Raw genomic sequence first — 16,111 nt, 5'->3', positions numbered from 1 at the left:
CTCCAGCTCAGGAAGTGGCTGAAACATCTTCACAAGTTTTACCAGTGTCCCCAGACTCAGATGGAAGGAGGATGCCCAAAATGCAGAAGCCCAGGCCCACAGACCTGATCAGTCACTTGGGATGAGCCCAGGAACACCCATTTTCAACACCCAAAGATTCTGACACATTGGCAGTGGCGGCCATCAAATCAGCATACAGCACAAAGAGCACGTCAGTGGATCCTTTGTTCCATATTGTTTACCCACCAAAGTGTCTTGCCACAAAGAACCACAGTCAAGGCACAAAGGTAAGAGGAGAGTCTGGACAGAGTCCTGTGGAGGTGGTCAGAGGAACTGAAATGCCCTCACTAACCTGCAGCTTGTCCCACCTGTGAACCCCATTACCTGAGCAGCAGATGGTTCAGTCGTGTCCCTTTGGTTTGGCATGCATCGCTCTGCCTTTTTTGACATGTACCCTACAGGTTATTTTGGCCTAACATTAAGTGACTTACATTTTCTGATGTGGGAAATGGCAAACGGTGAGGGATGGCAGCAAACAAGCAAAAGTCTGGCTCCTGTGAACACTAGTTCCAGGCCAGATGCACGCAGGCACATGGAAGTTGCCTCTCTGTCCTTCCCTGCACACTCCACCCTCTTCTACCCTTTCCTCAGGGCGAGAAGACTCTACACCGCTCTCCCTTTCTGGCTTAGACATTTTACCCAGGTAAGAAAGCTGACAACTTGGGAGTAACTATTTTGTAACATTCCTTAAGCTTTGGATAGAAATACTTTTCTCTTTCCTCCAATACCAGACTCTCTCTTTTCCGCGTTCCTTTGGGAAAGCAGTAAAAGGACAGGCTGTCTTGCAGGATCTCTGGCAACTCATCCCTGAAGAGTAAGGTGACCAACTTCTTGGACACGATCAACTCTAAGGAGACAGGCAATAGCCAGCTCTGCTGAAGGCTGACAGGACCTGGGCTCTCCTCTTGTCCTCCTCACCCTTTCCTCCCCACAGTGCTCCTCCGGCCAATCCAACTCACACTGGCAACCTCATTCTGGGAACAGATGGCCAAAGAAACCTCTCTCCCCGTCATTAGTGTCTAGGGGTCTGTCCCTTTGCCCCCTCCCTGACCTTCCTCACCTCGATGCCCGCTCTCTGCCCACAGAAATCTTTGCTCTCGTGGGCCCTCAACTCCCAGACCCACGAGAGCAGCTGTCTTCCGTTTCCATTCAGCCAGCGGCTCACGCACCCGTGCTCTTCCTCAGGAAACCTGGCTGTTCTGCGTTCAAGAGCCCAACAAGGACCCATGGGCTTGTTCGCTCCTCTGGTTTGAGTGCCACACCCTCCCACAGACATTTTGCTTCCGGAAAAGCCCCTCCTCCCTTCCCGACCCGTCCTGTGCAACAGAAAGCCTGACTGGCTTCAGGGGATTGAGTCCTTGGGAGCCTACGCCCCACCCAACAGCGTGCTCTCACCCGGCCAGGCCTGCCTACGCTTCCACAGAACCACTCTAGACCGGGCTCCGCCCGCTGCCTCAGCCGCGCGCTCCCGCAGGTCGCAGGTCACAGGTCACAGGTCGCAGGTCGCAGGAAGGCAGGCCCGTAGCTCCGGATCCGGCCTCGTCCCAGGGTGCCGGCCTTCCCGTCACTCCCAGTCTGTCGGGGGCCTGATGGTGAGCGGTGCCGCGTTCTTCCTTCCAGCCCGGATGCCCGGGTAGAAGAGGGGCCACAGTTTCTCAGTAAAAGTGTCAGTGAAGGTGTAGATATGGGAGCGGTCTGTGACGTTGTAAAAAGACAGTGTGCCGGCCTCATAGTCTAGGAATATGCCCACCCGCTTGGGTTTCACCTTGATGTGCAAAGGAGTGAAAGGCGTGGTGGTGGCTGCATACTTGTCTCCGTTCCACAGCCGCACCCGCCAGTAGCCAGTCTCCGGCAGCGGGGTCAGCTCGCCCTTGCGGCTCACCGAGTCCCGGCACACGCCCACTGCCCAGTGGGTCTTGTCGCCCACCTCCACCTCCCAGTAGTGCCGGCCCGAGGTGAAGCCCTCCGTGGCCAGGACGCAGGGGTAGAAAGTGAAGCGCCGAGGCGTGTCAGGCAGGTCCCGGAGTCTGGTCTCCACAAACTTGACGCTCTTCCGATCTTCCGACAGGACCAGGTTAGGATGAGCAGTCTCCGGGTCCAGGGTCACATCCGCTGGCGGGAGAAGCCAGAGTGGGGAGCTAGATGAGGACGGGGAATAGCTCAACGCCCTGCCTCAGTCTTCCAGCCTGCCTGACAGAGCCTGCTCCCTTAAAGGCCCAGAACACTGTGGTTTGGTAACTTTCTCCATCCCTGGTGTCACCTGAGGCAGGGGAAGGACACTGCTTCGCGTTTCACCGGCCCTAAAAGGCGCAGGTGACTAACTCGCTCTTGCCTTGCCAGGGCCGGTGGGTTAGGCCCTCCATCCACAGCCCCCGACATCATCATCATCTCACGGTGCAGAGAAGCACCAGGCACAGTCAAGGGCCAGAAAGAATGGAAAGTGTATGTGAAGAAGGATACCAAGAAGACACCATCATTGGGTCTAGGGGTAGGGTGACTTGACATCCGTTTTCTTGGAAACTGTATGACTGTATTCTCTGAGTGAAAATGAATGACAATCCCTTCACTCTCTAGAGTGGACTAATTTTAGGCCAATTATTTTACCTTTTTGGGCCCCTGTTCAGAAAAGTGTGGGCCTAAGGTTAGATGACACAAGCTTTTCTCTGCGAGTTCTGTGACTCAGAGTGACCGAAAGCCAGGTAAAGGGATGGGTGACAGATAGGGCAGCTGAAGCCCAGATAAAGACTTTTTGCTCTCTGCCGATTCCCTTTGCTATTTTCCTTTTGGGAACAACTCACCAATTAGCTGCTTAAGGATTTTCCTTAGGGCAAAGTACTGTCGGGGGAAGTTGCTGAAGTTCTTTTCAAGCTGTATGGATACTGAAGTCACCTCCATGGTCTTCATCTTTTCACATCTAGGAGGGGCAGGAAGAGAGGGGAAGAAAGGGCAGGTCAGGGAAGCCCCATCCTTCCACTTTCTCCCTCCTTCCTGAGGACAAGCACTTAAGTATCGCTTCCTTTTGCCAATCTGTGGATAGCCATATGGTCCCCTGGACAAATCCTTAAGAATGAGCCTCAGGATTTTCTGGAGGTATCTGTTATATTCCTTTTTTTTTTTTAAATTAAATTCTTATCTGTGTACATATTTTTCCATTGCCCCCCCCCAATACATATCCTCCCTCCCTATTTGTTATATTTCTTGCAAATGGGTAATTATCCCCCCACCACCACCACCACCCCTATCCTTCTTCCATCTTGTTTGGGCACAATTCCACATACAGGCACAGGCAGAATCTGGTTCTACATGACCTTGGTATCTTCCTTAACCAGGAAGTCCTGATGCTCAAAGGGCTACTATTCCCGATGATTTGCTCTCTGACTGGCATCACGGATGTATAGCCCTTTCCCACGGCCTCCCAGAAGCTGCACGGCTTTTCCATCTTACCCTCCCACTCCTTACTGTGCCGCCAGGCTCTACGCCAAGATCTAATTCACTGAAAGAGCTGCAGGAATCACTTACTTTTCCAGGGTACTTTTGACATCCTAGAGGGAAGGAGAAAAGAAAGCAGTATTGGTCCTGGTAGTCAGGGTCCTACAGGCAAAAGGGCCCCCCTCCTCCCCAACCTCCAGATCTCTAAAACAGGAACAGGGCAGACAGAGGCTGCCATGCAGGAGAGATCCAGAGGGGTCTGAGCACATCTCGCCCAACTTCATCCTCACTTTCAACTTCTGGTCACCACGAAGCTCGGCAACTTATGTTCCTTCCAAATGGCTCCTGTACGTTTGTCTTTGTTCCTCAGGGACACTGGGAGCGCAATGCAGGGCGCAGGGATTGTGTCTGCTCTTCGCTCTGTCCCCCAAGTACCGACCACAACACCTGCCTCCTTGAGGATTAGTACAGAGAGCTCCAGTCTGTGGTAGAGGAACAGGTCCTACTTCCCACTATGGGCTGGCATCCCCTGTTTGGTGTTGGTTAATAAACACTAACAACCGTGTTCCTGATTTGCGAATACTTGGGGTCCAGAAGACAAAGAAGACAAATCTCTGCCCCCAGGATTTCCCAGTTTAATGTGGAAGGCAGAACACACATACATGAAAAGACATGAGAATAAACACCAAGGAGTACATCAGCATGCAGATCACTGTGCAACGGTGCCTCGCTGATTCCAATGCTGCTGGTCTGATCTCTAAGGTGAGAAACATGTTTCCTACAGCCTTGCTAACACCACGCGTCTCCTTAAGACAACAAATGATTTCAAACATCTTAGAGGTGTTTACATATCAAAAACAATGTATTTTTTAATACATAACTTTTAAGTGTCTTTCAACTAGGTTTCTATTGTTTTTTAAAAATGTATGTTTTTATTGATTTTAGAGGAAGGGAAAGAGAGAGAGAGAAACATCAATGTTGAGAGAGAACATCAATCAGCTGCCTCCTGCATGCCTCCTCCTGGGGACTGAGCCCATAACCTGGCATGTGCCCTGACCGGGAATCGGTTCCTGATGCTCAACTGAGCTACACTGGCTGGGCTGTTCCTCTTCTCTTTCAGCACTAGGTCCATCAAATGCCAGGACTTAAAAGTAATGGTGACTGCATTTACACACTTTTTAATGCGTAGTTTTTTTGCTTTTTCACGAATTCAGATTAGATTTCCCTCCTTTCAAAAGAATGGATTTTCCTTTGGTACAAATCAACCACATAATTGTTGACAAGATGTAAGAACACAGAAATGCTCAGAAGGAAACGGGAGCAGTGGGAGGAGCTTTCTGGGGGCAGACCCTCTGCATGTGCCTAGAAGAAAGGACTGGGTTTAAAGGAGCAGAGCAGAGAAGCGAGCTTTCCGGCTGACAGGACCGCCTGTGCAAAGCTAGCCTGTGCCCGACCCGAGGGGCCACGCAGGGGCAAAGGGCGAACCTTAAGCATCTCGAAGCCCGACTGCAAGCACTTGCCCTCCACCTCGGCAGCCAGGTGGGCCAGCTCGCGGCGCCTGTCTCCGAGGCGAGCAGCATTTTCTCGGAGGCGCTGCAGAATGTCCTGTTCCTCCTCCTCCAGTCGGGACAGCAGCAGTTGCTGCTCCTCATCCAGCCGCCTGTGAAGCTCTTCAAACTCCTTCAGGACCTGGTGTCGGCGACTCTCCACCAGCCTCTGAGGAAAGAGGGACGGTATTGCTTCCTTACAGGGGCACAGTGTCCCTCTCCCTACCTGCCACGAGCATAAATTCCAGTGTCATTAAAAACAGTTTAACGGGACACTCATGTTTCTCTCCACTGTCATTTCCTTCTATAAAGAATGGCTCTATCCCACTGGTGACTTGGGAGTGAAGACCATTGGGAAGATAAAAATCAATGTTTATAAGTTTTAATTTTCTTAAATTATATTAACTTCTAAAAAAACATGCTTTTATGTTTTAGGAAAAATAATTCAAGACATAAGAACTCAATAATATAATGACAACCTATTTCAGACATAAGCCATATCTGATGATAAAGCTCTAGGTAATGTAATTTGTTAAGAGAAGGAAAATACAGCACCAGCCAGTGTGGCTCAGCAGATAGAGTGAGTTGACCTGCAGACTGAAGGCTCCTGGTTCCATTCTGGTCAAGGGCCCCCAGTAGGGCGCGCAGGAGGCAGCCAGCCAATCAATTATTTTTTCTCATCATTTATGTTTCTCTCTCTCTCCCCCGATCCTTCCTCTCCAAAATAAAAAAAAACATTAAAAACAAAAACAAAGAAAAGGAAAATACAAATACTGGCCAGTTAAGTGATATGACTGTCATCATTGGTATGTTAGAAGATAGCTACCTGATGAAAACATGATCAGAGAGAACTAAGTGGAAAAGAATCAGTAAGGTTCTAGTAATGGGCTGCAACAAATACAGAGATTTCAGAGCTGTTCCTGAAATAGTTTCAAGTCATTTCTGAGACTTGCTAGCTGCCATCCCAGGAGCAGGTTCCCAAGTTTCTTAGTAAATGAGTTGCTTAAAATGTGAAACATGCTTTCGCTTAGCCAGCACAAAGATTGAAGCTTTCCCATTCCTGAAACTTGCTAATTGGGGACAGTCACTAGCCACAGCCCTTCTGAGGGTTGTCAGCAAGCACAGCCCACCTCTGTACTGCCACTGCAACAAGTGGAATGTAGAAGTCATACTGTGATAAACAGATAGCAAAATAGTTCTCCCTCACATAGCCCTACAGTCCCTTCTCTTTTTTTACTCTGCATTTGCAGTGCAGTGGTTCTTAGAGAGGGAGTGAAATGATATTTGGAAATATCATTCTGAGATATCATGTCACTAAGAGCTAAGCTGCTTGTGGTATGTAAGTCAACATGACTCTCAACTGCCTCGGTCTGAGCCTGCATTTACGGCGTGGTTGATGATGGCACAATTAGGTGCGTGGTTGATGATGGCACATGTAGGTGCAGGGATAAAACCATACTGCCGTGTCTTTCAGGGCACTCGTGTTTAAATATCACACAGCAGAACCATTAAGCACCTAAGCTACTGCCTTGCACAACAATTTCAAAACAACAACTAAAAGACAGAACGGACATCATCCAAAACCACAGGAAAGCTGGCGGAGTGGGAAATCTACAACTAGAAAGGAGAGAGGCTCATGGATTGGATTGGGAGCCACAAAGTGCTGAGATAGGGAGACGCTTGTGTGCAGAGAAAAAGGGCGGCCGAATGCCTGGCTGGCGGGAGGGGAAAGGAAGTCCCCGATTGCACTGAACCCTTTCCGACTGCACTGAATGCCAGCCCCAGCCAAAACCCCGGGGACCCAGGCTCATACGGGTGGAGTCTGGACAGTAGAGAAAGGCACCCAGAGACTCAGAGACTGGGAGACTGGGGGAGCCGGGAGCCGCAGCGGGCAGGGTCTACAGTCGTGCGCGAGTGAGTGCGAGCAGAGGTCTGACCGTGGAGGTTGCCGCAGCCTCTCCATAGCGGAAGGAGTCTGAAGCTCCAGACTACAGAGACCCAACCCAATTCCGGGCGAGCCCCTGGGGCACCCACGCTCTTGCAGGGGAATCTGGACGGTCAGGCGGAAACCCAGGGGAGCCGGGGAAGGCAGAGGTCTGAGGCTCACACACAAGGGCAGGGCTGACAAGAAGCCAAGACTGTCAGCTCAGCCCTGAGACTCCGTCCCATCCAAGCTAAGCACAGAGGCTTTTGCAATTTTGCAAGTCTGATCCTATAAGACTGTCTCCAATACAGAAGGTATCCCAGAGTAGACACAGCTGATACATCCAATGGGCCTGGAGGTCAATTCCTCCCAGGGATACCAACAACAATAAAGACTTAACTACAACAAGACTGTATACTCAATCCACAAAGGGGAGCACCAAGAGAGTCTACCTCAGGTAACTGGGGAGGCTGACCCACTGGGCCATATAGGACACCAAACACACAAAGCAATCCTACATAAAAAATGCCCAGACAAGGAAACAGATCTCAAGTGAAAGAGATGGAGGAGAACAAAAGACTGGATATAGAGTTCAAAACCACGGTTATAAACTTTTTCAAGAATTTCCTAGAAAAGGCTGATAATGAGACCCAACTAGAAACTAAACATACACTGACTAAAATAAAAAAATATTATACAGAGATCCAACAGCAGACTGGAGGAACACAAGAATCAAATCAAAGATTTGGAATACAAAGAGCCAAAGGACACTGCTCTGGAGAAGCAAGAAGAAAAGAGAATCCAGAAAGCTGAAGATAGTGTAAGGAGCCCTCTGGGACAACTTCAAGTGAACCAACATCCGAATTATGGGGTGCCAGAAGAAGAAAGAGTGCAAGATACTGAAAACCTATTTGAAGAAGTAATGTCAGAAAATTTTCCCTACCTGGTGAAAGAAATAGACTTACAAGTACAGGAAGCGCACAGAACCCCAAACAAGAGGAATCCAAAGAGTAACACACCAAGACACATCATAATTAAAATGCCAAGAGCAAAAGACAAAGAGAGAATATCAAAAGCAGAAAAAGAAAAGTAGTTGGTTACCTATAAGGGAGCACCCATAGACTATCAGCTGATTTCTCAACAGAAACTATGCAAGCCAGAAGGGTGTGGCAAGAAATATTCAAAGTGATGAACAGTGAGAACCTACAACCAAGATTACTGTATCCAGCAAAGTTATCATTCAGAATTGAAGGCCAGGAGTCCGGTTTGGCTCAATGGATAGAGCGTCGGCTTGGGGACTGAAGGGTCCCGGGTTCGATTCTGGTCAAGGGCATGTACCTTGGTTGCGGGCATATCACCAGTAGGGGGTGTGCAAGAGGCAGCTGATCGATGACTTTCTCTCATCAATGTTTCTAACTATCTCTCTCCCTTCCTCTCTGTACAAAATCAATAAAATATATATACCGTATTTTTCGGACCATAAGACGCACTTTTTTCCCCCCAGAAGTGGGGGGAAAAAGTCCCTGCGTCTTATGGTCCAAATATAGCCTACACATATACTTAAAAAAAAAGTTTTTTTACTTGCCCGGCTCTGTGTGGTCTCTGTGTGCTTGCCCGGCTCTAAAATGGTTCTAAATGCTGCTGTTTACTTTACAGGGTTGATTACATGTGTTTATGACTGTGATGTTGGGTTTTAATGCACATAAAATATTTTAGGACACTATTTGTTTCAGAATCTTTTTTTCTTCATTTCCCTTCTCTAAAAACTGGTGCGTCTTATGGTCCGGAGCGTCTTATGGTCCGAAAAATACGGTATATATTAAAAAAAAGAAAAGAAAAAAAAAGAATTGAAGGCCAAAGAGCTTCACAGATAAGAAAAAGCTAAAGGGGCCGGAAAACGGTTTGGCTCAGTGGATAGAGTATTGGCCTGCAGACTGAAAGGTCCCGGGTTCGATTCTGGTCAAGGGCATGTACCTTGGTTGCAGGCACATCTCCAGTAGGGGGTGTGCAAGAGGCAGCTGATCAATGATTCTCTCTCATTGATGTTTCTAACTCTCTATCACTCTCTCTTCCTCTCTGTAAAAAAATCAATAAAATATATTTAAAAAAAAAAAAGAAAAGAAAAAGAAAAAGCTAAAGGAGTTCATCACCACCAAACCAGTATTATATGAAATGCTGAAAGGTATTCTTTAAGAAGAGGGAAAAAAAGGAAAAAGATAAAAGTTATGATCAACAAATACATATATATCAACAAGTGAATCTAAAAATCAAGTGAATTAAAAATCTGAGGAATAGAATAAACTGATGAATATAATAGAATCAGGGGGAAAGAAAGGAAGTGGATTGATAATTATCAGGGGAAAGGGGTGTGGAGGGTGCAGGAAGAGACTGGATTAAAATAGTACACCTATGGATAAGGACAATGGGCGGGAATAGGGTGGGGCGGGAATAGGGTGGAAAGGAGCTATTGGGGGGGCGGGGAAGGAGAAACAATTGTAATAATCTGAGCAATAAAGATTAAAAAATAAATATCACACAGCAGACTTCATTACACATTATTTTTCTTTTGTTGTATTATACTATATTTCGACATGACAGTTTACTTTTAAAATTATGTAGATAGATTATTTTATGAATAATTATCATTTCAGCATGGTTAATTACAAGTTATTATTTTTTTAATCTTTATTGTTCAGATTATTACAGATGTCCCTCTTTTTTCCTCCATCCGATTCCCACTCCACCCCAGGACTTTGCTACCCTAACTAACACATTAGTTTTAAAGTCATTGGGTCATCTCAGAGGGAAGGCAAGGGAGGGTGATTGGGTGGAAGATAATCAATCAAAGACCTTGTATGCACATATGCATAACCCAGGGGCACAGATAGTGGTGAGGGCCTGGGGCGGGGGCTTCTCAGGAAGTCCCACCTCTCACACTCAGCAGAACAGCCTCCTCCTGCTGCACAGGAGCCCAGCAGGCACGAAGCCCCTGCACTCACCAGGTGTAAGGCACCCTGCCTGTCCTTTACCCTTCTAGCCTCTTCCTCAGTACTTAGCGCATGACAAGCAACGTCAGTACAATGTCTACTGACCATCAAGCTTAAGAAGATACCATCATTTCTGAGAGTACAGCATTTTTCTAATGAATCAGAACTGGTGGGTGAGATAATGTGGTAATGCTTGGTTCCCTGCCTGCCTTACCTTGAGCTCTGAAGGCTTCTGCTCTTCCGAGGACTTACAGCAGGTGATCTCCTGCAGCTTCTGCTCCAGAGGTGCCAGGCACTTCTGCAGTTTTTCCTGAGGGCAGGAAGTGGGAGAGGTGGGTTGGCTGGCATAGCCTACATTCAGAGGTTAACCTATTTGTTTTAAACCGTTTGTTTGCATCCTACGCCTCTCACCAGCTCTTAAGCCAACTTCCTCCCTTGCCTATCACTTGCGATGTTAACTTCTTACAGGTCTCTCCTCCTGCCACCAGCCTATCTCTATCACCATCTCTCCCCCATATCTAACAGAAGAAAATATGTAAAATATCAATGCGGAGCTAACTCTAGAATTAGGGTTTTACAAGTGGGTAAATATCCTCTCACTGAACCACAGTAGTCCAGCGGTCACCAACTCCATCCACCTTCTAACTCAAGTAACTACCTATTACTGTCAAAGTGACCTCTGGACTCTGATGTCCATCTTTAAACTTGCATTCCTCTTCAACTCTAATCATCTGCAAATACAATGAAATCTTACTTATAAACAACCTTAAATCTTTCTTTCTTTTCTTTTCTTTTTAATTCAGAAAGCTTTATTCTTTTTCTTTTCTTTTTTTTTTTTTTAAAACAAATGTATTTTATTGATTTTTTACAGAGAGGAAGAGAGAGAGATAGAGAGTTAGAAACATCGACCAGCTGCTTCTTGCACACCCCAACTGGGGATGTTCCCGCAACCAAAGTACATGCCCTTGACCAGAATCGAACCCAGGACCTTTCAGTCCACAGGCCGACGCTCTATCCACTGAGCCAAACCCATTTCAGCTTTAAATCTTATTTCTAAAGATTTTATTAACATAACTAAGTCCTGGCCGGTTTGGCTTGGTAGTCAGAGCGTCACCCTGCAGATTGAAGGGTCCCAGGTTCGATTCCAGTCAAGGGCACATGCCCAGGTGGTGGGCTTGATCCCCAGTGGGGGGCATGCAGGAGGCAGCTGATCAACAATTCTCTCTCATCATTGATGTTTCTATCTTTCTCTCCCTCTTCCTTCCTCTTTGAAATCAATAAAAATGTATTTAAAAAAACACAAATTAAGTACTTGATAAAGTACTAAGACATTAGCACCTCTAATTTCTGTTTCTCAAACACTTACTTTGACCCAGCAATAATTTAAATCAGATGTAATGTTATCCATTATCTGGGGAAGATGCAAATAACAGACTGGCTCAGTCTAAAGTGGAATGACAGTCTTCCCAGTGCCAACGGGAAGGGATGTTCTGAGCAGGGAACAGAATGAGGAAACTAGACAACTTTTCAGTTCTTTCCAACGTGGATTTTCTGTATGTGCTCTCATTCATTATGAAAAATACTAGAGACCCGGGGCACTGATGGGGTCCCTCGGCCTGGCCAGCACCCTCTCACAACCCGGGACCCCTCGGGGGATGTCGGAGAACCAGTTTCAGCCCAACCCCCACAGGCCAGGTCAAGGGACCCCACTGGTGCACAAATCCGTGCACTGGGCCTCTAGCATGCATATAAGATCTTTGGTTAATCTCTTCCCGCCCTTCCTCCTCCCCTCTGAGATTCATCAGTCTGTTCCATGTTTCTATGCCTGTGTGTTGAGTGTCTGCCCCCTGGTGGTCAGTGTGCGTCATTGCTACTGATCAAATGGTTGCTTAGGCTTTTATATATATAAATGTCTCTCTTCCTCTCATGCTCAAATGTGTTAGAAAGGTCAGAGAGAAATTTTGGGGTACTCATTGCCACTGTTCTTCGTGCTTGAGGATGGCTGGTAGATGTACTGTGTGGGAGTCCCCTGTGTATGCACCTTAGAGGGAACTATAGAATGAGACCCAGATACAGTCTCGCCCTCTGGAGCTTTTGATCCTCTACCCAGAGAGCCTGCCTCCACAGTGTGCCTCCCTTTGCCCCATGCTGACTTCATGTGCCTGGTTCCCCACCTTGTACTCCTGTGTGGCGTCGTCCAGTGGTGCGACGTTGTGGGCCCGATGGGTGTGGGAAATTGCACATATCAAACACACAGCCTCCTGGTCCTCATAGCAGAAGAGGCTGAGTGCCTCATGATGCTGGGGGCAGAGGCTCTCATCCCGGATCTTCCGCTTGACAGTTTGGAGCTGCTTGGCAATTTCCACCATACTGCCTAGTTGACGATTAGGCCGGAGACTGCGGTACCGGGAGGTCTTTCGACAGACAGGACAAGGAAAGTCCCTCTCTAGGTCCTCCCACCAGCGGGTGATGCAAGCTTTGCAGAAGTTGTGCCCACACTCAATGATGACAGGCTCCTTCAGGTACTCCAGGCACACAGAGCAACTGGCCTCCACCTGTAAGTTCTCCAGAGCCGCGGCTGTGGACGCTGCAGAGGCCCCAGCCTCTAACAGACTCGTCTCTGCCATTATTTAACTTCGGGATAGGAAGGAGGCAGAGAAAAATGTTAGTTGGAGGTTTAAATCTTTCTTTTTCTACATCCCTGCTCCGACATTTACCCACTTGTAAAACCCCAATTCTAGAGTTAGTCCCACATTGGTATTTTACATCTTCTGTTAGATTCAACCTCTCTTTTGTTACTCTAGTTCCAAAACTTGTGACTCCCAGCCATCAATCAAATTTTTTTTTCCTATGCAGCAAACTGATACCCCTCTCCCCCATCTCTTCTGTCTTTTAGCTCTGCTTTCCCTTATTAGAAACAGAGGGTTCCTTTAACTGTAGCTCAACATACTCCTGATCCAGGCTCATCCCACTTGTGTCCTAAAACCAATTTTCTAGACCAGGGTTGGGGAACCTTTTTTCTGCTAAGGGCCATTTGGATATTTATAACATCACTAGAGGCCCGATGCATGAAGATTCATGCAAGAATGGGCCTTCCTTTCCCTGGCTGCCGGCGGCACTGCCTTTGCTCCGGCTCAGAGCCACCTTTTTGCTTTCATTCTGCCCAGAGTCGCTTTTCTGCCTTTCCACGCTGCCCAGAGGCCTGGAGAGACTGGGGCGGTTTGGAATGCCTGTGTTGTCGCCATGGCAATGATGCAAGCATACCGCCTCCAGCCACTTGGCGCCTATGTATGCAAATTAACCCACCATCTTTGTTAGGTTAACTTGCATACTCACTCCTGATTGGCTGGTGGGTATCACGAAGGTAGGGTCAATTTGCATCTTTTCTTTTATTAGTGTAGCGTTGTGGGCCATACAAAATTATCAACTTAAAAACTAGCCTGTTTTTAAAAAAAGAAAACAAAAAAAGAAAAGAAAAAAAAATTAGCCTGGTATATTTGTCTAACATTTAATTAACTCACATCTAATGCCCTAACAGGGCCAGACCAAATGATTTTACAGGTTTTATATGGCCATGGGCCAATGTTCCCCACCAGTTCTATGCCTAGTTTGACATTTTTCTAATAGATGAAAAAGGAGTTTGAGAAAGTGCAGTGCTATAAAAATCAAAGTATTAAGATTTCTTAAATTTATGGATTTTTATTGATTTCAGAGAGGAAAGGAGAGAGATAGAAACATCAATGATGAGAGAATCACCAATTGGCTGCCTCCTGCATGCTCCCCACTGGAAATCGAGCCCACAACCTGGGCATGTGCCCTGACCAGAATCGAACCTGGGATCTTTCAGTCTGCAGGCAGACACTATCCATTGAGCCAAACCAGCCAGGGCACGTTATAGAATTTTTTTTTGCAATAGTCCCCTGGAGCCTAAGCCAGATTCTCTGACACTGTTCTCTCACTCTTTTAAATAATAATAAGCAGAATTAGATAGGCAAGGGTAACAACCTCTTCTTTTCAGGAAAGTCTGATATTATTCTTCCTTCTATCAATTAATCTAGAGCAGTGGTCAGCAAACTCATTAGTCAACAGAGTCAAATATCAACAGTACGATTGAAATTTCTTTTGAGAGCTAAATTTTTTAAACTTAAACTTCTTCTAATACCACTTCTTCAAAATAGACTTGCCCAGGCCGTGGTGTTTTGTGGATGAGCCACACTCAAGGGGCCAAAGAGCCGCGTGTAGCTCGAGAGCCGCAGTTTGGACGCGTGCCCTCCTCTTGGAGTGAAACGATTTATACAAATCCCATTTCTATTCCTGCATTTGGACATTTAGAACTACTGAAAAGTGGCAACTATACTAAAGAGTGTATTATTGACCCAGGCCAATAACTCCAACTTCTTGAAAAGAGAGCTGAAGTCTCTTTCACTCAGCAGTGACTGGAGTCTTATGAAACATCTATCAATAACAAATTCCTTGGACACACTGTGCTTCTAGCTAATGGGTATTGGATGGTTGGGGAAGAAAATAAAGAGGCAATCAAAACCTCCCTCAAGTGAAGCCTTAAAGAGATATATAAGGCAGAAAGCTAGTCCTCTGCTGGTAAAACACCACTTTTACCCCAAAAATGTTTGATTTCTCTATCTGCATGACCCCTCCTGTCCACCTCCCTCCCCTACAGGGGACCGGACAGAGGGAAAGAAATTTAGTAGGTCTGTGTTGAGAGAGAAGTGACCCTATAATGAGTTGGGTTAATAATGACTATTATTCCTGTGTATATTGATGGCACAAATTTAGTCTTTAATTTGGAGTAACTTATTTGAATCTCAAATTCTTCCCTCAACCAGGAGAGACTGTTCAGTCCATGAGGCTTCCCCACCTAGGGGACCCCAATGGTGGTGAGCCTGTCCTTTCCCCAAGTCTTCCAGGAATTAAGAGGTCTCCCCTCCTGGGGGAGCTGAACTGTTTGCAGTTAGGGAACTAGACTGGCAACGTGAGGGGAAACAATGGGAGGAGGTTAGGGAAGGAGACTTGGGGCCGCGGCGCTCTGGGCTGCAGGTCTCTCTCTATTTCTCGTGTGTGCAGAAGCGCCAACTCCAGGCTCGTCCTCATTTTGCTTCTACACTGTCCGGGCCCCACCGGGCGACCCTCTCCTGAGCGTGGTTCACAACTCGGTCCCACCCGGTCTCCGTCTCCTCCCGTCAGGTCAGGCGCAGGGGCTGAGAGGGAGGGAGGGGTGCGTGTCCAGCTGAGGAGTGGACGTGCAGGTGGGGTGCCCGCAGCCGGAACCGCCGGGACGACGTCAGCTTCACCGGGAGGCAGCGGCGGCGGGAAGGGGGCAGGCGGGGTAGCCAAGCAACGCCGGACGCGCTGACGTCGCCGGGGCGGCCAACGTCCCCGGCCCGAGGCGGGCGGAGGCGGCGGCGGGCAGGTGCGGCCGGTGACGCGGGCGCTGGGACGCGGCGTGCGGGCCCGGCCGGCGGGGCGGGCCCGGCGGCGGGGCGGCACCTACCTTCCGGGCCACGGATCCGGCAGTGCGGGCGCGGAGCCGCCGGAGCGCAGCCTCCTCCTTCCTCCTCCCCCCGCCCCGCCCGCGGCGCGACACACAATACTCGCCGGAAGCGGAAGTGGCTCCTGGAGGCTGGCGGCCGGGAGCCCGTGGCGGCGGGGCCGCCGAGGGCGGGAGGCCGGAGGTGAGGGACGCTGGCCGGACGCTAGGGCGAGAAGGGACCGCGGGGCAGGCGGCCGGAACGTGGGCGCCCGGCGGCCCGAGGAACCCGCGGCACCGAGGGCCGCGCATGCGCGTGGCTGAGCGCTGAAGCCAGCCCGCCGGGCGCCGCCGGGCGCGCTGGGAGCGGACCGCCCGGCGGGGCCGGGCTCCGGCTCGGCTCGGGCCGGGTTCGGTCGGTTGGTTCTGGTGGCGCAGGGAGCTGCCGGAGCCGGGCGGGTCGGACTCGGAGCTACCCCTGCCGGCCAGTCCGGGGGAAGGCGCCTCGCTGCGGCCGCCATTTATGGGGCGGGCCTGCAGGCTCCGCGCACGTCACTTCCGCCCGGGTCAGGGCGCGCCCTTTGCCTTCGGAGCCCGGCTCCCAGCCGCGGGGTTCGTGCGCTCGCCGTGACCTCCGTCCCCGCTGGAGCGGGGCCGAGAGCGGCTCCCGCCGCCCTGC

The 16,111-nt window shown here is 49.0% G+C and overlaps 1 protein-coding gene and 1 long non-coding RNA gene across 5 annotated transcripts in view; both read right to left on the bottom strand.

Moving 5' to 3' along the window:
* LOC118714068 overlaps positions 1-16,111 on the bottom strand; it is a 30,877-nt gene that overhangs the window by 11,884 nt on the left and 2,882 nt on the right. The window lies entirely within an intron of this gene.
* Positions 208-15,968, bottom strand: LOC118714057 (E3 ubiquitin-protein ligase TRIM39). Of its 4 annotated transcripts, XM_045578334.1 has the most exons (8): positions 15,457-15,567; positions 15,084-15,163; positions 12,122-12,581; positions 10,162-10,257; positions 4,975-5,205; positions 3,580-3,602; positions 2,859-2,974; positions 208-2,172 (listed from the first exon to the last, which is right to left on the bottom strand). In XM_045578334.1, the coding sequence occupies exons 3-8, from the start codon at positions 12,572-12,574 to the stop codon at positions 1,625-1,627; spliced, it is 1,467 nt and encodes a 488-aa protein (XP_045434290.1). In that variant the 5' UTR covers positions 12,575-12,581; positions 15,084-15,163; positions 15,457-15,567; the 3' UTR covers positions 208-1,624. The 4 variants fall into 4 exon arrangements, with proteins under 4 accessions (XP_045434290.1, XP_036284852.1, XP_045434292.1 ...); XM_036428959.2 differs by lacking the exon at positions 15,084-15,163 and having other exon boundaries at positions 15,457-15,597; XM_045578336.1 differs by lacking the exons at positions 15,084-15,163; positions 15,457-15,567 and adding an exon at positions 13,284-13,308.

The sequence above is a fragment of the Pipistrellus kuhlii genome, unplaced genomic scaffold, assembly GCF_014108245.1.
Source record: "Pipistrellus kuhlii isolate mPipKuh1 unplaced genomic scaffold, mPipKuh1.p scaffold_m20_p_96, whole genome shotgun sequence".
NCBI lineage: Eukaryota > Metazoa > Chordata > Mammalia > Chiroptera > Vespertilionidae > Pipistrellus > Pipistrellus kuhlii.
The sequence above is the reverse complement of the archived record's forward strand: the minus strand, read 5'-3'. Positions and strand labels throughout refer to the sequence as shown.

Excerpts from the sequence above, each read along its gene's own strand:
- LOC118714057 (XM_036428959.2), bottom strand. The coding sequence starts at position 12,574 with ATGGCAGAGACGAGTCTGTTAGAGGCTGGGGCCTCTGCAGCGTCCACA. Across the intron at positions 10,258-12,121 it reads ACGCCACACAGGAGTACAAG|GAAAAACTGCAGAAGTGCCT; the intron begins GTGGGGAACCAG and ends TCCTGCCCTCAG. Across the intron at positions 5,206-10,161 it reads AGAAGCCTTCAGAGCTCAAG|AGGCTGGTGGAGAGTCGCCG; the intron begins GTAAGGCAGGCA and ends CTCTTTCCTCAG.